This window comes from Trachurus trachurus (assembly GCF_905171665.1).
Source record: "Trachurus trachurus genome assembly, chromosome: 9".
In the NCBI taxonomy this organism is placed as follows: domain Eukaryota; kingdom Metazoa; phylum Chordata; class Actinopteri; order Carangiformes; family Carangidae; genus Trachurus; species Trachurus trachurus.
In genome coordinates this window covers 20,128,495-20,155,409 of record NC_139895.1, presented here as the reverse complement: position 1 = coordinate 20,155,409, position 26,915 = coordinate 20,128,495, and the positions used below count along the sequence as shown (strand labels likewise).

At 43.2% G+C, this 26,915-nt stretch overlaps 1 protein-coding gene across 1 annotated transcript; it reads right to left on the bottom strand.

The window, feature by feature from the left end:
• Positions 1-1,805: 1,805 nt before the first annotated feature.
• On the bottom strand, positions 1,806-24,932 carry LOC310991646 (transducin-like enhancer protein 1). The gene is made up of 20 exons (XM_083979465.1): positions 24,683-24,932; positions 24,221-24,321; positions 23,085-23,148; positions 22,189-22,233; positions 18,377-18,439; positions 17,789-17,893; positions 14,893-15,103; positions 14,617-14,633; positions 11,150-11,263; positions 10,872-10,925; positions 10,474-10,623; positions 10,198-10,336; positions 9,589-9,788; positions 6,528-6,604; positions 6,093-6,342; positions 5,411-5,658; positions 4,968-5,115; positions 4,673-4,823; positions 4,231-4,307; positions 1,806-4,039 (listed from the first exon to the last, which is right to left on the bottom strand). Exons 1-20 carry the CDS (start codon positions 24,704-24,706, stop codon positions 3,932-3,934), a joined length of 2,346 nt encoding a protein of 781 aa, XP_083835591.1. The 5' UTR covers positions 24,707-24,932; the 3' UTR covers positions 1,806-3,931.
• Positions 24,933-26,915: the final 1,983 nt, after the last annotated feature.

Genomic DNA, 26,915 nt, shown 5'->3' with positions numbered 1-26,915 from the left:
TTCCCAGTAATTAATCAGATTTACAGTTTACATCAGGGGAGAGAGAGAGTGCTAGTCTGTTTGTTGTGGGTGTTAGTATTAAGCAGGGGATTGGACTTGGTTATTTAACACACAGTTGATTTGAACAGCTGCTCTGTTCTGCTACTATCTATACCTCCATATTAATACCACATAGGAGGGGAAAAACACACACACACATAAACCAAAAAACTCTACACACCAGCATCTTCACTTGTCATCACGCTGAAACATCCCTGGTTGGTTCACTGAGCCACACAGCTTCTTCATTCTGTACTTTTACCCACTTAATGGTACTGTGTGTGTGTACTGGGCCACAAGAGAAACACTGCAGACAGCTCACCTGTTTTCATAGACACTATGTCACTGCATTAACTGTAGGGACCAGCACAAGTCTGTGTAAAAGCAAAACCATGTTTGTCCTCTCTCAGTCTAAAGCTTGGGACAAACATGAAGATGACCGGATGAAGCCTAAAAAGACCGGACAAACCACACGCAGAGCTTGTGGTTCTTAGTCTGTGACAGTAAAGAGCATAAAACTTAGAATAGACAACACAACACAACACACTGAATGAGGCTCAGTACCTCCATGTCGGATCCTCGCACATATTTTTGAATTAACAAATATGGAATTGCACGGTTCATAGCCCATATACAAGTGCAGTTTTTGCCACTTCAATGTTGGCTTCAATTTTTTTTCAGCCGCAGAGGTTGGCACTTGGTCGTCAGTCAATCAGAGTTTCTCAGTCAATTTACAGCCAAGTAGCAAAAACGACTATACGCATGAAGCTGGATATTTCCAAGCTGCCTACACTCAAGCAGAACTCATTCAGTCAAGTTGTTGGCCATGTCAAGTGGAGTCACGCATTAATACAGGCTTGATCCCATTCAGACACATTACTGAATCTTCACTAGATATACTGTTAATCTCACATTCAGAGTATTTATCCACTCAGACATACATTGTATAGTTCTAGTGCAAGAGGACGGGAGGACACCTTCCAACTGAGTGATGAAAATTGTGTTAAATGCTACAATCAAATGATGCAATCTGTGTGTCTGCCTTTAAATGCAAAACACAGTCTGCAGCGCACTGAAGTTTCCCGTCTCACTCTTGGATGTGGCAACATTTTAACGTGACTCTGTTTGTGCTTACACCGCATCTCACATAAATCAACCTTCACCACTAAGGTGATGAGCAAACAGGATTCAGGGCTGAGCCAGAGTGGCTTTAGTCTGTAGGAGAAAAAAACAATATGGTGACATGATTGAGAATAAACCAAGATAAGGACTTATGTTGCTGAATAAGAACAAACTGATATTTCCACTAAATCAGGTCTCTTTTTTCATTTATCACAACTTCATCACTATAAAGCACTCAGTTTTGTAAACAACAGACCCCAAAGTGACCCGTTTGCATTTTTCTCAGATTTTTACTAATTAATTGAATACATCAATTATTATAAAGGAATCCACAAGATATATGATGGCATTATACTGAAATAAGCATATTTTATTTCAAAGCAAAGGGAATTATTATCCTCTCTGGCCACTTAGTTGTTGTTCAGAGTTTCAGTAATACACAGATTGTATGAGGGAATCAGGGAGACTCGCCCGTCAAAGCTTTATTTGTTTCCTGATGATCAACACTTGGAGCTTCCAACACCTTTATCGATATGTTCTTGTGTCAACCCACAAACTCAAAGACCACTTCTGTTACAAAAAGCACATTTATTGTCTAGACATTTTCATCATTATAGATTAGCTAGCATTAAGACCATTTAGTATTTCTCCTGATTAGACATTTCTTTTCCATGTAAAAGACGTACAAAAAAAGTTTGTTATTTCTAAAGCATGTCCTGTAAGAAAAAAAAACATATATACATTTTTACAAACATTCAAACAGACAAAAATAGATTTAAAAAAAAAACTAAGCACAATGTCATGAAATGAATGAGTTTTAAATGGCTGACACTGACTGATTCCTTCCTGAAGCTGAAATTCTACTGTACCCATAAAACCTCCCTCAGTAAGGCTGTCTTGACAAATAATTTAATCCTGTTTGCAGTCCTAACATCTTTTTTTTTTAAGTGGAGAAAACAAAAAGGCATTTAGACAGTGTAGCAAATTTGAACAAAAGCTTGAAACAAGTAACAATATAAAGCAAAAATGTAATTTGTTTCATGAATGTTTCTGAGGATTTTTCTGTTGTTCACATAGGATTTCCAATAAATACAAGATTAAATCACATGTTAAGATAGTCTGAGTTGGTTCCTGTTTACAAAGCGTGGATAAACATCCATACAGTAAGACATCATGTGTTTCAAAGATTGATAAAGGCAGGGTCAAGGTGAATTTACAATAGTTAAGACAGTAACCAAATGGCTATTTAATTTCAAATTAATGGAAAAGACCATTATTTTTAATCGACATGACCTCAACCAGTGAGCGTATTGTAAAGGAGACCACAAACAAATGATCTGCATTAAAATCAATAGCAGGGCCATGTCTAGACTTCAACAAGACCATATTGAAAAAGCAATCTCTAAACCTGAAACTATATTCAGATGACCAATAATCAATACTGAGTCTCTGAGATGTTAATTCAGTAGTGTGAAACCCCATCAGCTTGTGCAGTTGATGACAAACATTGATGCTCAAGGACAGAGTGTAAGGGCTGACAAATGAGCAAAACAAGTAGCAGAAAAAAGATTTATGTACCTGTCTCTCCTTTCTCCTTCCAAATCTCTGTCATTATTATGAAGATTTAACAATCTTTGGAGTTCAGTGGGGGCAATAATCTGCTGAAAAAGACAGTAGAAAAAGGAAGAACCAAAAGAATTTGAAAGGTTCATTCTCTGAAACTTTTTTCTCTCAGGTTTCCAATTTTCAACCAGCATCATATGCAATAAAGAAAGAAAAAAAAAAACAAGCCACCTCTTTTCTGTTCTGTAACAACACTTAGAGCATATTCTTCTGTTTTCAGTGCTTTTGGCTTGATTTGGTTTGAAAAGTTAATTTGTATCCATATATCACAGGAATTATTTTTGGCGGCCGTGGAAATGGGTGTGAAATCAGAAAAAGTAGCGTACCTTATCAGAAACCCATCACAGAAGTGAGCAGTAGCATGAAAGTACTGTATGCATGTTTTCTAAGAATTGTGTGTCTACTAAGTGTGTAGGTGGACAGCTACCACTAGTGCAGTTAGTGAGAATTGGACTAGTGTTAAGACAGAGAAAGGTACTTTTCAGACAGTGTAGGCGTATCCGAACAGTTAGTTGACCTTTTAAAGTCAAAGGGTCACAGCTGAGAGATAAACAGGCTCTGAGCATAATCTGTCTAGAACAAAATGCAAAACATGTTCTGCACTCATAGTCTATAAAATGTTCATCTGCTGTTGCTTCTCCTCCACTGTCTCCAAAGTGATACACATTCAACCCTCTGGTCCTCTGGTCTGAGTGTTCATTCTAGGATCTGGCCCCGTGTCCATCTTAGTATATCGAGTGTTTTAATATCTGATGTTGAGTACAGTGTTTTCCAGTAGAGCTGGTTCCAGTCGAAACAATGCAGAGCCCCCTTCAGTACAGTCGTTTTCTTTCTGGTCCCTTTAACTGATCCCAATGTAGTAGCATGGCAGGAAGCAGTGGCCAAAAAAACATCCAAATAGTTCCTCTCCTTCCATAAACATCCAGACTCTCCAGTTGATAGCTCCCATTTGATATGGAGTCGAGTATACAAGCACAAGACATATGTGCAGTAAAAAGTTTGCCTCCTTTCTTGTATCTCCTCTGCAAGTGTAACAGAAATCGTGTGCCATCAAGGTCACTGCAAAATCTGGCTCCGTGTGAAAATTCCTGGAAACATTATCAGTGTATGTGGAGGAAAAAACAGACGTCCTTGTTTTCTTGATTTTCTAGTAGATGACCTCGTACACAGTGGCCTTCTTGTCCCCTGAACCGGTGACGATGTACTTGTCGTCCACAGATATGTCACAGCTTAGCACCGACGATGATTCTTTAGACTGAAGAGAAAAAAAGAGATACAGAAAATAAACGTTTAAATGCTGTTACAAAATGTAATAATACCTTGTATTCTCATTCACATAAGTATTGCTGGATGGTTAATGGTAATCAGTGGCCATCATAACATGTTTGACAACAACACGAGGCATATTTCACTGTATGAAATCTAGTGGTGATCTGTTGCTCCAACCTGGAATATGCTGGCTCCATACGGTGTTCTCCATGCATTCAGTAAATTATCCTTTCCCGTGCTCACAAACCATTTACCTGGGCAAACACAGAACAGAAACACATCAGGAGAAAGGTAATCAATGACAAAATCAACAAGATATGGTTCAACAGTGGAAAATATTTTACAGAATATGATACACAAATACACAAAACCACTTAGAGAGGTACAATATACCATAAGTGAAACCACAAAGGTGTCCTGACATATGAATCTTGGTTAAGCCACCTTCAACATAACTGTAACATCCACACACCCTTATCTTAATGTCACTGTTGCTACTGTGTCTCCAATACTGTCCTATCCAATACAGTGCACAATCAAAACACATTTTAACTAATAGTTACAAAGGAGTCAAACGATGAAACGTTATCAACCAAGATCAACAGAGCCAGGTTCTCACCACAATAGGCGAACTGCAGGGAGAGTACACAGCTCTCATGTAGGTGAAGCTGGTATTTGTCAGGCTTGGTAACATGAAGGACCTCAACATTGCTGCTTTCCATTCCCACAGCGAGCCACTCTCCTGTCGGACAGTAGCCAAGAGAGAAGATCTGGGCAGGAGAGACAGAAAATATTACTTCAGTTGTATTAGCACTGAGCAATTTGAGCTTTGGCCTTACTGAGAGATTCTACTTCAAACACAAAGACACAAAGGGTTAGTTGATGAAGGTTTGTTTGCTGATATGAGCGTGCACCTGTGATGTAAAGTCGTGCTGCTGCAGCTGCCGTCCCTCTCTCAGATCCCAGGAGCGGACAGTGTTATCGAGGCCTCCGGTCCACAGCTTGGTGCCATCGTTGGAGATGTCAATACAGCTGGCTCCATCTGTGTGGCCCTGGAACTGCCTGCAGGATACACACATACATTCTGAGTTAAATAAAGAGAGAAATGTTTAAACAAAGACACCAGGAATCAGGTTGCCCAGGCGGCTGGTATGCACCGCAGACAACCAAATGTGAAGAGCTTACAGTATTTCCTATCTGCAGCCACTCTTGTAGAAGTGTTTTTGCCTCCTTTAATCATAAAGTTAAACCAGATTAAGGAACGTTCATACTCAGATACTGATGCCCTTAAAATTCAGCTGAGTCACACATCAAGCTCACTCTACAATAAAGAGTACACACACAAACTCTGCCTTACCTAACAAGTGTCTGGTTGTGTAGGTCCCAGACTGCGATGTTTCCATCACTACAGCAGGAGAAGCAGACCTTCGAGTCTGGACTGATGGCCAGAGCGTAGCATGCTGGTGCTGACGATGTCAACTCTGCCTTGATCCTGGGAGTGGGTGTGGCCAAATCCCAGATTGACAACGTGCTCGCCTCACCTCCCACTATCAGAGTTCGCCCATCAGGGAGGAGGCGACAGGAGCGGATGTAGTTATCTCGGTTCTGGTTTGGTAAGCATAAAAGGTTTATATTAGTGTTTTGCATACACACACACACAGCTGTATTTCTCTAAAGGCATGTTTACAAAAAATTGTCTATTCTCCATTTTGCATCAACAGTTAACAATCATTACTTAGTAATTATTCAAATGTTAGGAACATGAAGGTGTAAATATATTCTGCTTATTGGTTGTGTAGCAGGGAACAAGGATTCACCAGGTAAGAAAGAAAACTGAAAACAAGCCAGTTTCAACAACAGGACAAAAAAAATCTAAATTGTCAAAAGATAAGGTTACTACATACTGACTATACCTTTACACATGCTCCATTTTCTCTTTTTATCTCCTTTAAGTTATTCATATTTGACCAATATGTTGCACACAACAGGATATTGTATCATCTTATAAATCACCCCACAAATCCCTGCACCACACTCACCAGACAGTCGAGCTGCGATACAGGGCTCTTGTTTCCTGGGTGACTAATGTCCCAGACCTTGACGCATCCCTTCCCTCCTGTGTAAACGTGTCGGGTGGGATTACTGATAGTAACAGCGCACACCACCTCTCCATGGTTCAGTGTGTTGATCTGACGGGCGTGGCGTGGGATCCCTGGGCCTACCAGAGCATCTGGGGGGAATGGCACCGGCTGCATCTGTCCGTCAGCGGCCACGTGAAAAGAATAAGCCCTGGTGATACAAAGGAGGATGAGATTCAGATGGAAAAGGAGAGGGACAGAGGATATAAAGAAAGAGGTGGGAAGTCAAAGAAGAAAAAAAATGTGTTCTTTCAAAGACAAGGTTTTTCTAGGACACTGAAAGGGCAACGTGAGCAGTCACTCCTCAAACATACAAGCAGCCACAAACACACTTACGGTTTGCCGCCGGGAATTCCTGTCAGACTGGGAGGCATTCCAGGAACTCGCATATGAGGATGAGGATCAAAACCAACCTTGAGGAGAGAACACAGACATTTTATGATCACAGTGCAAACACATGCCCATGGGCATTGGCAATATGCGCACAGGTCAATACTAACCTGTGGAACAGAACACAAACACTCATGAGCACAGAGCAAACAGACACCCTTGAGCACACACACCCTCCCCATCTGAATGACAAGTATAAGAGTCGGCAAACACGCAGAGGTAGAGCTGTCAGTACTTGTGCCCCTCAATCCAACACACACACACACACACACACACAGCTGGTGAGTACACAACCTGAGTTTCTATCAAGTGTTGCCCAGACACAGACACAGCTGTGATTCTACTAAACCTATTTAAACAGTGTAATGAACACTATGCAAATACAGCCAAGAGTGATGAGGTGGCTGAATGTAACGCACACCAGCACACCCACTGTATAAATACTATCTCATAGACAAGAGCAATACAGCTGTATAACTATTGACACTTTCCACACTTTTAATATAAAATATACATTGCTTATGAAAAGCAGTCACAACCCTCAACTTCTTAACGTTTCTTTATTTTTAAACACTGGATTACAGAGGATGTCATTCTGATTTTCAACGCTGTTCAATAGGAAAAAATCTTTATATAAAAGTCAAACTGTAAAAGCAAATATTTTATGAATAAATCGAAAATAAAATATGATTACTGGTTAAAGCAGATATCAGCTTCACGGCCGTTTCGGCTAATGCTGCGTTCAAGGCAGGCTTTTGAAACCGTAAGTTACAGCTTCAAGTAGGGCTGGACGATTAATCGAATTTTGATCGTGATTACGATTTTGGCTTCTCACGATCATAAAAACACTGTAATCGAAGATAAACGATAATTTTTTTGTCTATTGGTGTTTTATTCTGAAAAACACACATGCGCGCTTCCGCCCCCGCGCCTGCACTGCACTCCTCTCTCAGTTAATGCTGTGGACTCATGTGTTGTCGGCGGCGTTTAAAAATCAGCGCCAGTGAAGAGAGAGCAGCGGCCACCGCTCAGGACGAATGAACGGGAAATAATAATTTAAAACACTCGCTCGTCTCCTCAAAGCGGCCGCACAACAACAACCCTCCTCCTCCTCCTCCTCCTCCTCTTCCTCTTCACCCGGCCCGTAGGCTACATGTGCATATGTTTACAAAGCAATCTGTAGAGCGGCGGATAACGTTATATGATGTTACGACGTGTATTTGTGTAGTTTAATCTGTCATAAACAAGAGATCAGCGGGGCGCGTCAAAAAAAAAAGAAAAAAAGTTATGGGGTGCGTTTGTGACGAGAACTGGGACAGCGCAGCGGGGCGGTAGCTCTGATCTTCCCAGGTTGGATTCGGTTGGATTTCATCCCAGAGACGCAATAAGCGACACACAGGGAAGCAGAGAGCCTCCATTCTCCCTCTTAATAAGTTAAACCATGACAATTACTCCAAATCTGTTTATTCAAGGTAAAAATGTAGAAAAGTTAAGCTAAACACCCTGTATAGTTTCTGCTGCTGGATCATAAAACTTTAAAAAAAAGTTTTAAATATATTTTGAATAAATATTTAAAATTATAAACTTAAAAACCTTAGCACACATTGGCACTGTTTATTTAAGGTAATAATGTAGCATGGTCAAGCTATAAATCCTGCCCCCCCCACCCCCCCACCCCCCATTAATCGTGTAAATAATCGTGATTTCAATATTGACCAAAATAATCGTGATTATGATTTTTGCCATAATCGTCCAGCCCTAGCTTCAAGTCACAACTACGACTTGGTAGCGTTCCAGGTAACCCGTAGCTCGTGTTTTTACCATCCTGTTGTCTGTGAAAGTTCCCTATAACGGCCACTCGTAACTTCCGACCCGTGAACTCGTACCAGATCGAACTGGTATGACTTCACAGGAAGGAAAAACACAAAGTACGAGTTTCTTTGAACGCACCATGAGTTAGCAGCCCCCGCCCTTGTCAGGCATCAATTGGTCCTCGTGCTACGTCACCACATTCACGCGCATCCCTTGGCTGCACACACAGCCCTTCATGCCGTTCTCTCTCCTCATTGGATAACACTTGTATCCCACAAGGAAAATTTTCTCCTCGGGTTACAGCAGGGCAGAGTGACGGAGAGACTCGTGTTTAGGCTGAAATACTTCATGTAAGTGATTGCTGACGGAAAATAGGACTATTTAGGACTTATATTAACAAAAACATTCCACTGATATCTGCTTTAACATATAATTGACTTCATAAAATTCACTGCGTCAGCCAACTGTTTTTAGAGGTCACCCGTGTTTAATCATGGTATGACAACTGACTTTGATTTTAATGTCTAGAAGGTAAACTTACTGCAACTGGTGCAGCCGTTAGTCACTTTCTTGGCAAAAGAAACATTATGAAAACAAAAAAATTAATCAAGCTGCTGCAAAGCTACTGAAATGTACGACTCGGGGGACGGCTGCAACATCTCCAACACACTGGATTTTTTCCTCAAAGAAGCACAAGGTCATAAAAAAAATGGGAAGAACATAGTACAACTGTAAATCTGCCTGGAGCAGGTTATAGGGATTCATGGCTGAGTTGTGAGCACTGTGCATACAACTGTTGCCCGGGTGCTTCAGGGAGAACGGCAAAGAGGAAACCACGGTTGATAATACTCCCATGAAGGCAGCAGAGGTAGAAGGCATGACTTGAAATTCACTCACATTTCCATGCAACTTCACACAGCTTGAGTAGTTTGACAAAATAGAATAGGATAAAAAAAAAACTGTTTCTGATACCAGCCCATCACTGGGCTGTCCAGTCAAGGCTAAGGGGCATTAGGGGGTATAACTGGGGTAAAGACAGGCTCATTACCTCCACTGTTCAATATGTAACTCAGTGTATGTATTGCAGTAAAATGTGGAAATGTCAATGTTATGAAGAATTAACTGCTTATGCTGCTTTGATATTTAGCGCACACATATAAAATGTCACAAACATCAGTCACCCTCTTCCACTCACCATGGGTGAACGGCCATACGCAGCCACAGCAGCTGCTGCGGCAACACTCATCTGAGGTGACATGTTGTGTAGTCCAGCAGCATAGGCCGCGGCCCCAGCCGCACCCGCCAGCTCCCCGTTCATCCCTGCTGCATGGGGCAACATGCCAAATGCACCCGGGTACGGACCTGGTACAGCAAGAGGTGTCCGCAAACCTGCAGCTGAGGATGAGAGGGAGGAACACAGATGCATTAAAAGGCGGCAAAAAAAGAAAGGGCATGTAAGTTCAACATCCCTGAAATTTAAAAACAAAACCCATGGGAATTTAACAGATGTTTCTGACTAAAACTATGATTGGATTTATCATCCCTTTAAAGCAGCTGTGCACATGCATGAGATTTTTCCAAACTTCAGGTGAGCCATGAAGCATTGGTATTTAAACCTTAGAACAACAGTTCATTTGGAAACAGGAAAACAAGTCCTGCATGATTTATCCAGAACGTTTTGACCTTTAATTCAGAATTTTTCTGGAGACAAATAACATTTTTTTTTTTAAAAACACACCTGAATACTCAAATAACACAACCAATCTTCGCAATGATCCATTACAAATGTTTATACTGGGCTTACTAGCTGGATGTGGTATCTCCATGGAGGGTGGCTTGGACAGACTGGGCCGAATTCCAGGTGTGGAGCTCGGACCAGGTGTGGAGTCGCCTCTCGGTGTGGGTGTGCTTGACTTTAGCCCCGGTGTGCCAGCCTTATCTCGCTGCCGGAGAGAGAGAGAGAGAGAGAGGGGGGCTTCAGAAATATGTCTAACTGCTGACATATGTACACGCCATCAATCAATTGATCCACCAGTAAGCAGAAAATGTAAAAAAAAAAGTTAGATCTATCCATCCCTACCATTGCCATCTCTTTGGACTTGAGGGAGGAGGAGCTAGCTGATGATGCAGTAGAGGCCGGACTACAGGGGTCTTTCTTAAGAAGGCGTGCTTTATCCAGGCCATTCTCCCTAGGAGAGGGGAGAGGTGTGCCACGAGGAGAGGCTGGATCCTGGTGAAGGGAAAAGGATTCAGTGAACTACCCGAGAACAAAATCCCTACACCAAAAATCTTGTTGGTATTTTCCAGGGTAGAAAATATTTCAGTCCTATTGACAACTGTGAATATATTGCAGTGAAGTCATAGAGCGCCATCCCACACAGACACAACTGTTACGCCCGTCATTTCAATACTTCCCTCCCACTGGAAACAATCCCAATAGTTTAACAAACAATTTTCACAAAAAAAAAACATACTGACCTCATTTGACACATCCACCACTAAATTGTCATCACTTTTCTCCCCATCGCTATCCTGTAAAGACACAAGTTTGACAGAAGTTAGGTCAGCATTATGTATTCTTTCACTTCACTCCCATCTAGTTATTTTCCTTTGACAAATTCCCAACTTACAAGTGAATAGTCAAGTCAAGTGAAAAATCCCTCTTAACCTTGAATATAATGAATCTAAACAAATATTTAAAATGTATGTTTCTTCACTCACAAACAACACACACAGACAACAGAATCACTTCTTACATAGTGGCTTGAGTCCTTGTCTTCTGCCTTGCGTTTCTTTGTGTCATTTGAAAACTCAGGTCCATTGCGTCGCTTATCTGAGTTCCTGAGACTTTCTGGCAGCATTGAGTTACTCTGCAGATGAAAGTGTAGAGGAGGAGGAGAAGGACAGAACACAGTGGAATAGGAGCACAGAGGGAGGAGAGATTTAAGGAAGAAGATAGGTAGTGTAGGAAGAAAATAGAAAACAAGAAAGAGGAGAGTTGGGAGGACAAAGACAAAAAGAAAAGAAGAAAATAGATTTGCAGAGGTAAGACAATTTTTCCATTTACAATCCAGCTGTGCTTTGTTGTGTGTGCATTCGGCATGAGTTCACCGGGTCGTCTGATCCATCTACCGCTAATTATAAAAGCCATTCAGTTATGTGTAGAGCAGGTTAGAAAAACAGACTCTTACTTGCAAATAGGTTAATAGTTCACAGAGGCATGAATTAAGTAGCACTAACACTTCAGCACTAACAGCAACCTCTTTTCTCACTTGACCAATGCCAGTCACAGCCACACACAAACACACGCCTGTGAAGTTGATGATTACATTAAGTGGCTCTCAAAATCTATCAGTGCTCCCTCTCCTGGCTCTGACAAGCTGCACCGGCTTCTGTGTGTGTGTGTGTGTGTGTGTGTGTGTGTGTGTGTGTGTGTGTGTGTGTGTGTGTGTGTGTGTGTGTGTGTGTGTGTGTGTGTGTGTGTGTGTGTGTGTGTGTGTGTGTGTGTGTGTGTGTGTGTGTGTAATTGACTGTGAAAGCCTATGTGTATCATCAAGTGTGTAACAGACCGTGTGTGTGTGTGTGCGTGTGTTACTTGCATAACACTCATGTGCCCCTCTGTGTCCCAAGACTACACACTCTCTCACTGACACACACACACACACAGAGACACACACACACCAGCGCTGCCCCCCTCTGGCCCCCTGACCAACGGATCCTATTGTTAATGGATTAAAGCTTCATGTTGAGTCCATTATAGTCTCTGCCTGTCAATGAAATGTGCATACAACATACACAAACACACATGCGCGTGCACACATCTAGCGAGGGAGGGAGTGGGCTTTGAGGGTGGGGGGGGTGGGGGGGGAAGGGTAAATGAAGGAGGAATTGCTGAGAGGGGAGGAGCATGGGAGGAGGGTGAGAAAAAAAGGGGGAAAGGGAGGGGGTGAGATTAGAGGACAGAGAGCATGGAGGGAGGGTGTGAGAGTGTGGAGGAGAAGAAAGGGTGACAAGAGATGAGGGAGGGAAAGAGAGGCATGAGGGGGGAGAGAGGGGGGAGGTGATTTGGGGGGGGGGGGGGGGGGGGGGGGAATCTGTATTCTGCCAAAGGCCCCTTCCTTCACGCCCTCCCCTCTTACTCCCTCCCTCCCACCTCCTCCCCTTTTTACTGAAAGGTTTTAGTGAGCCGAGCACAGGAGCACTGACCCGCAAAAACATAAGCAACCCCCCCTCCCTCCCTCCATCCCTCCTCTGTTCGCTTTTAGCATACTCTCTCTCTCTCTCTCTCTCTCTCTCACACACACACAAGCTCAGTGTCATATGACTGCTGCTCCCTCACCCCCCACCCTTTCCCAAGCCCTCCCCACTCAGTGGTGGTGATATTAAACACAATGAGAGTCTTTAAGCGCGGGATCAGGGGCGGTGGGGGGGTGAGGGGGGTGAGGGTGAGGGGGGGGTAGAAGGGGGTAATCTGCTCACTGAGGTGTTAAATAGGCACAACAATGCAGGCTAGGCTGGAGGAGTGTGTGTGTGCGTGCGCGCGTGTGCATGTGTGTGTGACCATGCTAAAAAGCTCATTTGGAGGAGAAAGGAAACCCAACAGTTCAGAGCAGATCTAGAGCAGAACTAAACAGGCAGGCCAAAGCTCTCCCCAAGAGATCCCCAAACTCTCACACACACACACACACACACACACACACACACACACACACACACACACACACACACACACACACACACACACACACACACACACACACACACACACACACACACACACACACACACACACACACACACACACACACACACACACACACACACACACACACACACACACACACACACACACACACACACACACCACTTTAAAACTGACAGTCAAAAATACACCATCAAGAATGAAAAGCTATTTGGGTTTCAAATAGTGGTAATAAAAACTGCAAGGTGCTTTCATATACATAGTAACATGGTGAGATGAACTTCATTGATCCCAAAGGGGGAAGCTGTGTCACTATGGCAGCAAAAATGGATAATTAATGCATTTCTATCTAAACGGTAAAATGATCCTGCCTCAGCAATAGGTGCAGCTTACGTAAGGTTATGAATTTCAAGCCTAAATTTTCATGTTGCTTAGAATAAATGTGCCTTTTAGATACTGTAATTTCAGGAAATTACTACATGTGAGAAAGTAAATGGTTAGCCCAAGACAAACTTGTCTGTATACTAGGGGTTGCACGACTTCAGATTTTTAAAAGTCGACTCTAATGTTATGAAAGTCGAGTCGACGTCGACTAGTCGCTGATGACGTCTTTCATATTTTTCCCATCATAAATCACAGGAGGAGGGAAATGCTTTGCAACAATCTGTATTCACTGACAGACGCTCATGCACAGAAATTAGTCCACAGAACAGCAGCTTTAGCCTATAAACAACAAGCTGTAAATCAGTTTGTTTTTTTGTAATATGCACTCCTATACAAGTGCAAAAGATAATAGCCTACTGTACTGTCCGTTAAACAATTAGGGAGGAAAACGACACACAGGCCTCGTCACCATCACAGTCCTGCTCACTCACAGTTTCACTCACAGCTTTTTTTCTGGTTGGTTGTTGCTGTTGTTGGTTGTTGTTGTTGTGCGCGACGTAAAGCTGTCGATATGAGCGGAGTTTTTTTTTAATTGCCGGCAGCGCGGACACACTGCCCGCACACTTGGCGTCTCGCAGGCAGCGGCTTCTCCTGCTCTCTCCGCGCTGGTCAAACATCGACCCGTCTGTAGGCTACTCGGTTTTCCACAGGTGTGTCTCTAGCGCTGTATGTATGGATGTGTGTCTTGTGTGTAGACGCAACTGACAAATATCTATAGACGGACAAGCAAACTTAATCATCATTTATTTTATTTTGAAAATTGACCGGATTCTCTCGCCTTTTCTGTGCCCGACTTCCTGTCTGGTACGACCTCGTTCTATCCAGCTTGACGGCGCTCATATTTTTTTCATTCAGCGCACTCAGCTGTTGTTTAAAGCCTACTCTTGTACTGTCACATGATCAGCGACTAGTCGACGTCAAGCTGAAAACGTCATTGTGGAGCAGTAAAGTCGACTAGTCGATTAGTCGACTAGTCTGTGCAACCCCTACTGTATAAGTTTTGCCTTTGCTGTTTTTCCTTCATGATCACATGTACATCATTTTATAAATACAATAAGAGAGAGACAAAGTACTTACAGTTCCAGGCTCTCGGTCTTTTGTGGAAATTGGTGGATGTGATGATGGACACAAGGATGAGTGTTCAGCAGGGAAAGAAAGAGAAACAAAGAGAAGGGAAGAAGAATGAATTTAAAATGTTAAATTGTATGTATTTCATTATAACTAGAACCTTAACTTTAGAGGAAGTTGAAACTAAAGATACAATTCACAGTTGAACATGACAATTCATTTATTCATAAACTAATTCAAAATCATTTAGGGTAACATTATAATGATGAGTGTGTGTCTGTTCACCTCTCAGGTGGTCGGGTCCGTGTGCGTCTGGTCCCGACAGGTGGGGTTTTTTATCACCTCCATCTTTTCCCACCAGATGGGGAGGAACACCACCAAGTGCTCCTGAGAGAGCCAGGAGGCCGGCCGAACCTCCCAGCTGAGAGGGGTGGAGACCAGCAGGGTGAGGAGTGAGGGGCACCGGGGCACCACCATGGTTATGGGATAGATGCTGCTGCTTTGGGAAAGAGAAGAAAACAGATAGAGAAAGAAGAAGTTTCTTTATTCAGAGGTGCTACGACACAAAGCTGAGTTCTTAGTCTATTCCTGGCAATAAACTGGAACACATGATACAATTTAGATTTGTCACCAAAAAAACATCACTGGGTTTTTACAGCATTTATAACTAATTTAGTTTGTGATACTGGTAGATGTTGAGCTTGTTGGATGTAGACAAAATGTGCAAAACACTGACACATGACTCCAAAACCTCAAGTGTCAGTGAATGAAAGTGGAACCATCAATAGGTAAAAAAAAATCAGTAGTACTCATTAACCTAATCAATATAGATTTCTGGGCCTATTGAAGTCTTCAACAGATGGGGCAGTTTCTTCAGTGTCTGGGTTTACACCATCTCAACAAGCTGCTGGAGTCTACAAGGCAGTGAACACATCCTCTCCCCCTACACACTGCCAGCACACACACACACACACACACACCCTCCTCCTCCCTCTGAGGTCAAACACTGAACAATACTGACAGCTGGGATCACAGCCCAGAGCCCGAGGATGTGGTGGGAGAGGAGGGGGGGAGCGAAAGGAGGAATGACAGAGAAGCAGGGGGAGAGAGCCGAGAGCCCCAGCTGCTGCCTGCACTGTCAGGTCTTGTGAGGGTGTGAGGCGGCTGAGTAGAGAGAGGGGAGGAGAGAGGGAGAGAGAGAGGGAGAGAGAGTTTGGCTGGCAGCCCTGCTCTCTCTTTCACACCAAATCAGGCGCTCGTCTGAGCGTGAAATGCCTTTGTGTTCCAAAACATCATTATTGCCTCCTCAGACAGTAGCCGCGGGAATCCAAGCTCACTGATTCGCCGCGGGGAGGGGAGGAGGAAGGAGAGGAGAAGAGGGAGGAGAGGAGAAGAGGGAGGGGGAGGGGGGGGGGGGCAGGGGGTGACTCGGCAGGGGTGGAAGGAGTGGTGAAGGTCAAACCGACTTTTATCTCACCTAATTGACTAACCCACTCCCCCTCTCCTCAGCCCCCGCCTTCTCTTTTCCTTTCTATCCATCCTTCACTCTGCGTCCTCCTGCCCCAATGAATGAAAGCAGCACAACAAAATAGTCTTTTAGCCTCAGCCCCCATGCCTGCCTGCTGCACGCACACACACACACACACGCACACACACACACACACACACACATAAGCACACACACACTCAATTTCCTGAGTTGGCTCGCCTGCCAAGCAATCAAACATAAACACACCCACATGTCACACTTGATCACACTAACATGCATACACAGAGTCTAGATAAAACAAGGAAGACACACACCCTCACTCAACCCCCCACCCCCCACCCCCATCGACTGTTGTTTTCTGGGGATAACAGAAATGTATGCTCTGCTACACACAGATGCACACACACACACAAACAGATGCAAAAACACACACACACACACACGGATACACAGACAGGACCCCTGATGGGAGTAAATGGAGGGGAAGCATTGGTGGAGGCAAGGGGGGGCCGGGTTTGTCATGGGATGTTAGTGTGAGCTGGTGTGTGTGTGTGTGTGTGTGTGTGTGTGTGTGTGTGTGTGTGTGTGTGTGTGTGTGGTTGTGTATAGAGGTAAGGGCAACATGCTTCATTACACTCATTTAACTCACAAACGGGGTGAATGACAGGCTGGCGTGGGAGTCGGAGGAGAGGGGAAGAGGGGAGTGTAAGGGCAACGCCGTGACCCCCCCCCCCCCCCCCCCCCCTTTTTTTTTTTTTTTACAAACACTGAAATCCTGCAATTAAGACTCAAACAGCAACTGCCAAATCCACCTCTCTCCCATCACACACACCAACTAACAAATCCACGTCTCATATAACCAAAGTATCCTCTGAGCCCAGTAGCATTTAGCTTAGCTAAAGCCATGAAGATCCCACCACCGTTCCCTATTTTCCCTGAAACACACACACCAATGTATTAGGGTTCCCACCCAAAACAGTCACAATCAACAGGTTGACTCAGTCTCTTTTTTTCAACTGCACATCGTTGCTGAACTGCAAATATATTTTTGTGCGGCATCTTTTTATGCTCACTGTATCAATCCTTCTCCAGTTTAAGAATAGCTGCCCCATTCATCATCCTAAAATCTAACCAGATCATATCCTTTCTTCTCTACTCACTGCAAAAAAGGTCATTTATATCAATCTATCAATTCATCCATTTTTGCTGCTCACAGACCAATAGTCCATGAAGAGAAAAACTGTCTGCCTAGCACCTGTTTCACATGAAACCTGCCTTACACGTGACTCTGCAATCCTCAAAATACTACTATAAAGCTTTGGCAGTGATTCTGAAGGAATTTAGTGAACATTGGACCTAGTAACATCCTCATTTGATGCGTGGGGTTATGGAAAGTATAGCATTGGCATATACTCACATTTAAACTATCTTAGTTGCTATACTAGTGCAGTGAAACAGTGTAAGATGGCGTCATGTGCTCTTTCACATTCTACATGACTAGAAAAACTGATGGTTGCACACAAAAAAAAATCTGTTGTGGCAGTCAAATAGCAGAGATCAATATCACACTATTCACAAATCAAAATATACAATGTTATCTATCTGTTTTTATGAGTGGAATGAAATGTAATGAACAGATATTCAGAGACAGTCAATATAATGTATGTAAAGAGGAAGTAAAAGAATACACACGGTAGGGGGAAGACCTGGCAGTCCACGTACCCCGATGACAGCATTGAGCTCTGCCATGGTCACTTGTTTGGCTCGCTCCACAGCTTGAACCACCTGCTGCTGATGCTGCGAAACATAGACACATACAAGGATTGATATATAACTAAAGCAAGCAGCATAAAAAAGCAGTCTGTAGTAAGGAATAGGGATATCACAATACCAGGAATTTGGTAGTTAGTACCAGTTGTCGTTAACAAACAATAACTTCAACATCTCAGGTCATCAACATTTCGAAAAGATGTTGTTAATATGAATTTAACAGCTAAAACTCATCACCCTGAATTCTGTTAAGAGATTCAAATGTCCGTCTTTGACCTACCTACTGGGATAGATTTGAGGTGTTTCTTCCTATTAAAATGCTCTGTGACACCATTTTCATACTGGCTTTCGGTTGTCCATGACTTGTCCCAACTAACCCACATCAAATGCAAAATATCTTCTTTCACCAGTCTGCCTGCTCCCGTTCTCTATCCAAAATTAAAATGCTCATAGTGTTATGTCCCAAAAGAATTGCATCTTATGCACCTATATGACATTTACCGTACTTACCTCCTGTGAGAGGAAGGGAATGACTTGTGCACAGATGGTGTTCAGTCTCTTGGCGATCTCAGTCTGATGAAGGGAGAGACGCACAGAGACAGACAGAGACAAATTGACAAATTGTTAATAGCATAATTACATTCATTTAGAAAAGACAGATGTTCACTAACACCAATAAAGTAATACAAGCAAACACACACAGACAGACACACACATAACTCATCTACGTCTCTCTACACACAAATCGAGTCTGTACCTGATTGTCAACGCCACTACCTCACACATAGTACGATGAGATTTTCCTCTCCTAATCACGAGTGTGAGCTCGAGTTTCTCTCCTGCTTGTTGTACTTCTTTTGCTCTCTCTCTTTTCTCTGTGCTCTTGTCCCTCTTCCCATCAGCACTTCAACATAATCTCATCAGCTACTAACTTCATTTGCTCTCACCCGGTATCCATGCCAACACATCCGCCTGCCCCCCAAACCCCCGGAGTTGGCTACAATTGGCTGAAACCAGATACCCCCACAGTGGCATTAAATCAGATAAGGGAACTCATATTACATATCATCCAATCAAATTGATACAAAGAAGGCCAGGGTGAAGAGGGAATTGGAGGAGCCATGAAACGTAGTAATGGCTCATCAGACACACAGCCCATATAAATAGATACATCGACACACACTGAACGTGAATGCTTCAAAGGGAAAAAGTTGTTATCATGTGAAATCCCAGGAAAAGTTGGATGGTTTTCATTATTATGGGATGGGAACTAATGACACGTATTGCTTTTTAAAACTCAGCCAACAAGGCCCAACAAGCAAGGGCCACAGTAATGAAACTAAAAAGACATGTTGTATCTCAAAGCAATAATTTATGGGGATTTAACTAGCCTGAAATAAATGTTTACAATGTTACATTTTGCCTCTGTCCACTGTCTGAGTGGTGGACAAAGGCTTTATGAGACATACATACACAAATTTTGAAAAGGCCGTGCAAAAGATTTGTAGACAAATCCATTGTTATTGAAAAGTCAAGTGCCTAAACTATAACTGAAGATAACAGGAAGGAAAATATTTGGATACAAACCGTAGTACTGGACAAATTAATGTTTTGACATAAAGCGGAACAATTCAGAGGACAGGAATGTCTGACAATCCATCAAATCATTTAAGACATTTCACTCAAAACTACAAATGTCAAACTCACTGTGTCATTAGAGGATAAGTCACAGAATATGGTTCATCCTCTAGGGACGATGAATATCTGCATAAATTTCATCTAAATCCATGCAGTAGTAGGAGAGAGTCAGTTTCAGTCTGAATCAAAGTGAGATACCAACGGACACTACCATCTCTAGAGCCATAACCCTGGCTCAGTGCTTTATTTAATGGATTTGATCACTCCAGAAAAGCTGGCATTACTTTAACCGGAGCATACTTTCTCTCACTGAACACCACTGGACACCTACCAGCTCGCCAACAACAACTGACCCTGCACACGTCAGCCAATTATGGACTTGGATGAGCTAAATAAAGTACTAGTCTAGGAGTCTCAAACCAAACAAGTTACTGCTTCACATGGAATCTAGCTTAATGTATAGCTGAAGCTTATAAAAAGAAAATGTTCTTGGCAAGGTTCAAATTGTACAGCACACTACCCAGAAGTAGAAGTAAAAATAGCAGTAACTACAGATGCCCTTATTGATCTGCAGCCAAACAGCTGATTTTCATTCTAAGTAGCCTACACGATCGCTCGATTGGAGTGTATGCGTCACCGATCACCTTACACCGTTCTACTGTGATTTGTCCTCTGGTGTCTGTGGCTCAGACAGCCGCTGTGTGTCTGGCTGCCAGCTTGTCTATTGTGCCAGTGCAGGACAGGACAACAAAACCAAACACATCCGTCTTGTGGAACTTTTACATACTGTGTGAGACTAAAATAACATAAACCACCTGCAATGCTTAAAACTGATCAGCACTGACATCGTCTCCTCAACACTGCACCTGATGTACCCATAACTTTAGCATCTGCACAACAGATTAGCTTGAGAGACCTTCTGTGCCCTCATGAGATGCTGACTTCCACATGCAGTAAACCAATCTCTCTGTCCAACTTCCACTATGCCTAGAAAGCTATAAATAAAGAGCTGATTTGTAAACCTATTATTAGCCTTGTATAAAGGACCAACTAATTGGGTTTCTGCGAACAGTTTAACCAACTACTATCAGGTCAGCTCAACTAATCTAACTAAACTAACTGACAAAACCAACAAAGATTAAACAGATGAGGTTGTAATCCCCAAGTGAGACAAGTGCATTTTAAACAAATAAAGTAGAGGTAGCATGCAACAACTCAACAACTCATTTATCCTAGCCGTCGTAGGAAATGTTTCATCTGAGCTCCTGAGTAGTAACATTGGGGAATTGGTATGATGCACAATCCACTTGATATAATTGAGAGTAGGTAAACAAAAGTTGAAGATACAGAGAGAATATGCGCATATACCCACACAATGTGCTTACAGAAAACCGGCTTCCTATTACACATATAATTGGAGCATTATTGTCTCACTACATGCAAACACACACCCGTACTTCCTCAGCAGGAGGTGGGTTGTTAGTCTGTATCCCCCGTACCCCCCGCACACTGAAGCTTGTTGCTCTGACAACTGCAGCCCCAAGCTAATGACCTCCCCTGGAGCTTTAGTGTGTGTGTTAGTGTGTGTGTGTGTAAGTGTTTGTGTGTACGGGGACAATAGGAAAGAGATGCAGCTCCCTCACAATGAAAGAACAGTAGCTTCAAATGGGCATACAACGAAAGAGGAGCCAAGAAAAGAGAAACAAGAGTGGGGGGGTGTAGCTGCAGAAAGAGGAGATCCCATAATTGTAAACGGAGAGTGGAGAGAATTTGGGGTATTAAAAGGAGACAGAAGAGGAGAAGGAGATCATGAGAAAAAAAAAGCCTAAAGGAAGGGAGTGTGAAGGAGTCAGAGACACATCCCCACTCTTCAGTGAAGCAGCCAAGCCAATCCACCTCCAATTTCCTCTGGTCTGACTGGTCGATAGCTGTGGTAATTACTGGTAAACGCTCTGAGCCCTGCGACACTCCTGTGGGGAAACCTGTGTGTCTGTGTGAATGAGAGTGAGAGAGTTTTCTTCCTCCGTGTGTTTACATACTTAACCATGTGACTGTGAGTATGTTTGTCTGTCTGTGTTTGTGTGTACATTATTGTCTATTTATCGAACCTTTTCCTGTATTTGTGTTTGCAAACAATCCTTATGGTTGTACAATAGGGTTGTTTCCTTTCTGTTGGAGTGTGCAAGTTCCAACAGGTAAAAGTGTTTCGTGTTCCCACACTTGTGTATCTATCTGCCTTACTTATGTGTGTATTGGTGTGTTTTTGCTCCCCTGCTTCTAAAATGAAGAGCTCCATGGTCTCTCCTCCCCTGGCTTCACCGTGATCGATTCCTCTGCCCTCCCCAGCCCTGCCCCTCTAATGTAATAAAGCAGGCCGCTCTCCTAGACAGCACCAATCAATCTACAGAGCCATTCATCCTGCCTCTGGGCTCAGCCGGCCGGCCCTAACTGGGGAAATGGAGACAGAGGCCCATCGATCACAAATAAACACACATCTACACACACACGCACGCACACAGATACAGTAAAACACACACAAATGAATGAACACCCAAATGCATTTGTACACACACACACACAAGGACACGTCAACGGGCGCACACACCAAATACATCAAAATCCTAGCCATAAGGAGTGTGTGTGTGCAGACAACGGACATGAGGCAGACAGATAAGCATCCATACCTGTTTGTGCATTTCAATGTTGAGGCCGTAAGACATCTCATAGTACTGAGGAGAGAGAAGGTCAGATAGTTCAATTATCACGTACTTTCAGAATAAAACAGCTTTACAGAACTAAGAAAGTATGTGCAAGGGTGTTTTCTTTGGCAAATGTGGCGTGCAGATCGTTTTGGAGTACCATGCCAAGTCATTCTCACGGAGCAATCAAACTACTTTTAAAAAAACAGACCATCATCACCATAGTCTATGAGCTGAGGATCTGTGCAAACAATTTAATTGTGTCTGTCAATTCTTTGTTTCTCTTTGAAGCAGTCCAAAACCCTAAAGGCACACACTCAGCCTTTTAGACCTCACTTCAAAATGGCTTGACACTTTAAGACTGTTATCAACCTGGAAAAGTGTGTTCTGTCACTTTTCTTTTGACTCTGCAGCACCTTATCATTGTGCTCTTGTTCATTCATTATGTGCCAAATACACTCTGGTGTTTTTGACGATTCATTTTCAGATTCAGGTTTCAAGGTATGTTACTGTAGAAAGGACAAACAAATGCAGAACCTGGTCCATTCAACCAATTGAAAATGTTGCTAAAATATTGAACAATATGTCTAGTCTACTGACAGGTTGAAACTGTCTAATCTTCATCCACATGTCCGAGTGATGAAACTGCATTAAAAGCAGGTGTGACTGTCAGGACGCAGTTTCATTCTTCATTATGCGCATTTTCTTCATTCATTTAGATATTTCATTTATCAGTGTTTGAACTGATGAAAAGAAAATTCACAGTGAGCTCCAGAACCGATGGAGTTTTTAAGGACACAGCATTTCCTTTCGGACAAGGTGAACTGCAGTGTGTGATGTGTGACAATGTGGGGCAAATGAATCGAGTGCGAGGACCTCACCATGACATAGTGTCTCTGCATCTCCGTCTTTTCACTGGCCAGCTTCTCGCACTCCAGTTTGAGACTGAAAAACACAACAATTTGAGTTTGATCTCGTTCAACCCAAGTGACGTCCATCAGTATAATCCAGCCCCTCAGGATCCAACTGACTGAGAGTTTACACAATAGATATTTGGATGCTTTGACCTAAGTTTTACACTGTAAACACCTTTCATTTCTGATCAGTGAATATAAGCAAGTGTTACAGACATAAACAAAAGTTTGACCCTCTCTATTTTTTTCCTGAAACAGCTAGTCAGACCAAGTGTAAACAGTGAGGATGTTTAATTTGTAGATCTTCCAGCTGTTTTCCTGCAATACAAAATGAACTAGATTGAAGTATGAAGATTTGGTGGACTTTAAGTAGGTTTCATTATTCTCCAAATCCGCACAACCACAAACCTACCAAACCAAAGATTAACATAAATATTGTGTAGCATAGAGCAGGTTTTCAAGAGAAAACTAAAATGAAGATAACGATTCTTCTTGTCAACTTATGCCGGCTTGTGTCAGTGTGTGTCGCCTGTCGGATGTTTGGTTTAACCCTGCTCTTTGTGTGTGTGTAAATCAGGATGTGAATTAGAAACAAAGCAGTCTGTTTGTAGGTCAGCAGCCTTCACCTGTTGTGGCAAACCCTCCCTGACAACACAAATAAGTGAAGGTACACACAAAGCAAAGAAAAACACAAGTGCACACATACTCAGGCAGTCTCTTTCCCAACACACAAGCATACACACACACACACACACACACAGGGGAAAATAAGGAGTGATTTATGAAACCCTGAGCCCACAAGCCACCCTCTGGCTCTCACCCATCACCAAGACTTAGACCTACCGCAGTGTAAGCGCTAACACTGATGCCTGGGGTCTGCTTGCATGTGTGCACGCACTTTTGTGTGTATGTGAACCTAATCCAGGTTTATGGGTTAGTATGAGGCCAGAGTTGGGGTTTTGTTCATTATGGTAAGAGGGATGACTGTGGTTAGGGTGAGGTTTAGTGTTGGAGGGTAGATGACAACGAGAAAATTGGCAATCTTGCCGCCCATAAAGACAGAGTGAGCCTTCCATATGAATGTGCATGTTTGTATTACACACCTGTGGTACTGAGCCTGAAGAAACTGGAACTCCTCCTTGATGCGGTCCAGTGACTCTGGGATGGTGAACTTGAAGGGCTGGCCTGGAGCCTGGTGGGGCGTCTGACACACAGGCACACAGGCACGCACGCGCGCACACACACACACACACACACACACACACACACCAGAGGACTGTTAACATCATAGCGCCTCATTATGTGGCCTGCAATATGCATTTGGTCCTCTCCAGGCTCTCACATCTTGTAATGTCAACAACTTTTAATTATTAGCCATTATTAAACAAACATTATCAACAGCAAACTGCTGCTCTGGGCAGCTGCAGAGCCCAATTAACACCCTGGAGCCTGCTGTCTGCTCAAACTAAAAGACAACTAGAGGCGTGGGTAAGACAAAGAGGCTGTGTTAAGTTACCTCCCGGGTTATGAACACCCGGGTTACAGGTAAGGAGGAAGGGTCTTACCGGGTGTCGCCCCTGGGGAAACATTGCTATCTCCGGGAGGATACACCAGTTTCCGTTCCAAAGGGATCCACAAGGGGGGTAACACGAGGATGTGGGGGTGCTCCCGATCAAGAAGACGGATCCATCCGCCGTTTGTGTTGGTGTTGTTGTTATTATTATTATCGGGACCAATTTCAAACAAAAACCGATCAACCCCCCTCTCCTCCTCCTCTTCCTCCTTCCTCCTCCTCCTCTTCTTCACTCCGTCCGAGTTCACCGACCGTCTAATGTGAATCCCTGCTCCCCACGGTCTCTCGCTGTCTCTTTTCGGTCGTTGTTTCTCTCCTCCGCTCCACCGGCGGTGCGGCCGTAAATCAACCGGAAAAACACGGGAAACGGATCATTAACTGAAGGCAACTAAACGAAGAGGAGGAGGAGGAGGTGCGTGCGTGCGAACCAGGTGAGAAATGAAAAGGCTGGAGCCACCTCAACCACTCCGAGGTTTTTTCCCCCCTTCTTCTTCTTCAGTATAGGATCCGGTGTATTCCGAGTACAGAGAGCGAGAGGAAGCGAGAGAGAGAGAGAGCGACGACCGGACAAACAAATAAGCGAGTAATTCAGACCGGTAGACCGTCAGCAGACAGCCGCACACTGCCGGCTGTCCGGCGGCGCATCAGAGACAAATCCACACAAGTTAATTGCAGTGAAGAGTTCCCACTTGACTCGCCGCGGTCGCTAGTTGGCGGTTGAACAGTCAACAAAAAAAAACTGAAATATTTACTTCCACGCTGAGTTTTTGGACGCAACCCTGCATCCAGAAAAGGTTTCAAGGGGGGAAGGAGAGGAAAAAAAGAAGTGAAAAGACGTTGTTAGTTTTGATAACAACAACTCCCACAGCAGCGACAACAGTCCACCGTCTAGCTCTGCTTTACCTCAATGGCAACTTTCTCACGCGGTTTCACGCTCCCCGGCTAACCGAAACTGAGGGGGCCGGCCTACAGAACGGCGGCGGACCAATCAGAGCCGCCGCTCCACGTGGGGAGAACGCTGTGGAGTGCGCGACTGACCAATGGGCGCTCAGCAAACTGCCCCAGTCTGTTGACCTGGTTGAGCTACGCGGGCTCTGGCCAATCAGCGCGCAGCACGGAGCTTCCATTCCGGAGGCGCGCAGGGCGGGCAGTGCGGTGGGTGAAGGCTAGTCTCACCTGTCAATCAAAGTAACGTGGGGCTCAGCAGGGCTGGAGATGCGCGCGTACACACACACTCACGCGAATCAGCCCTCACACACAGACACACACACACACACAAGGAGAAACACAAATACTGTCTTTCTTTAGTCGCTGCTGTGAACCTTCCTCACAAGTGTCAGTGCAAATCAACTCAAATCTCTCTCTTCAGTCTGTCTGTGTAATAATATACAGTGTGCAAATGTATTTAGAAGGACTTGAGCTCACTTTATGTTCCACTTTCCTTGAAATAAAATAAAAATACATCTACATTTACTGCTCATCTGTTGCTCACTACTGTAGACTACAGCAGGCTTGCTCACTGCATGTTCAAGCAGTTTGTAGTTGCTTCCATCCACACTCAACCCTACAGGGTGAGCAACACAGATAACTCAGTTTGCCCTAACCCCACACACACAAAAAAAAAAAAAATATATATATATATATATATATATATATATATATATATATATATATATATATATATATATATATATATATATATATATATATATATATATATATATATATATATATATATATATATATTTGATCATTCTGTATGTCACAGTATGAATGTCATCTCCACACAAAGAAAGGAAAATAAAATACTCATTTGTGAACAGAGTTCACAGAATTGTAGGCTATGCCATTATCCAAGCACTCAAAAATAGACAGAAACACTTGGTGGGAAAACTGTTTAGAAACAGGTCAACACTGCACAAATAAGTGGCGTGTTAGATGCAAACAGGTGAAAAAGCAATCATTTTGATTATGCTAATTTCTATTTGCAAAATATATATATTAGTAAGTTGGACAGAATTGGACAGACAGCAACTGTGGTTTGCATTGCACTTTAATCTCAGTAGATGTTTGCTGATGTGTAATGTGTGGGTGCTTGTGTGATTGTTTCTTTAGCTAAATAAAATCAAGTGACATAACTATTACATCATAGCTATAGTGAAAAACACAAAACAAAACTGGTGATTGTTAGGTAATGATAGAAATGGCAACCATACAACCATTAG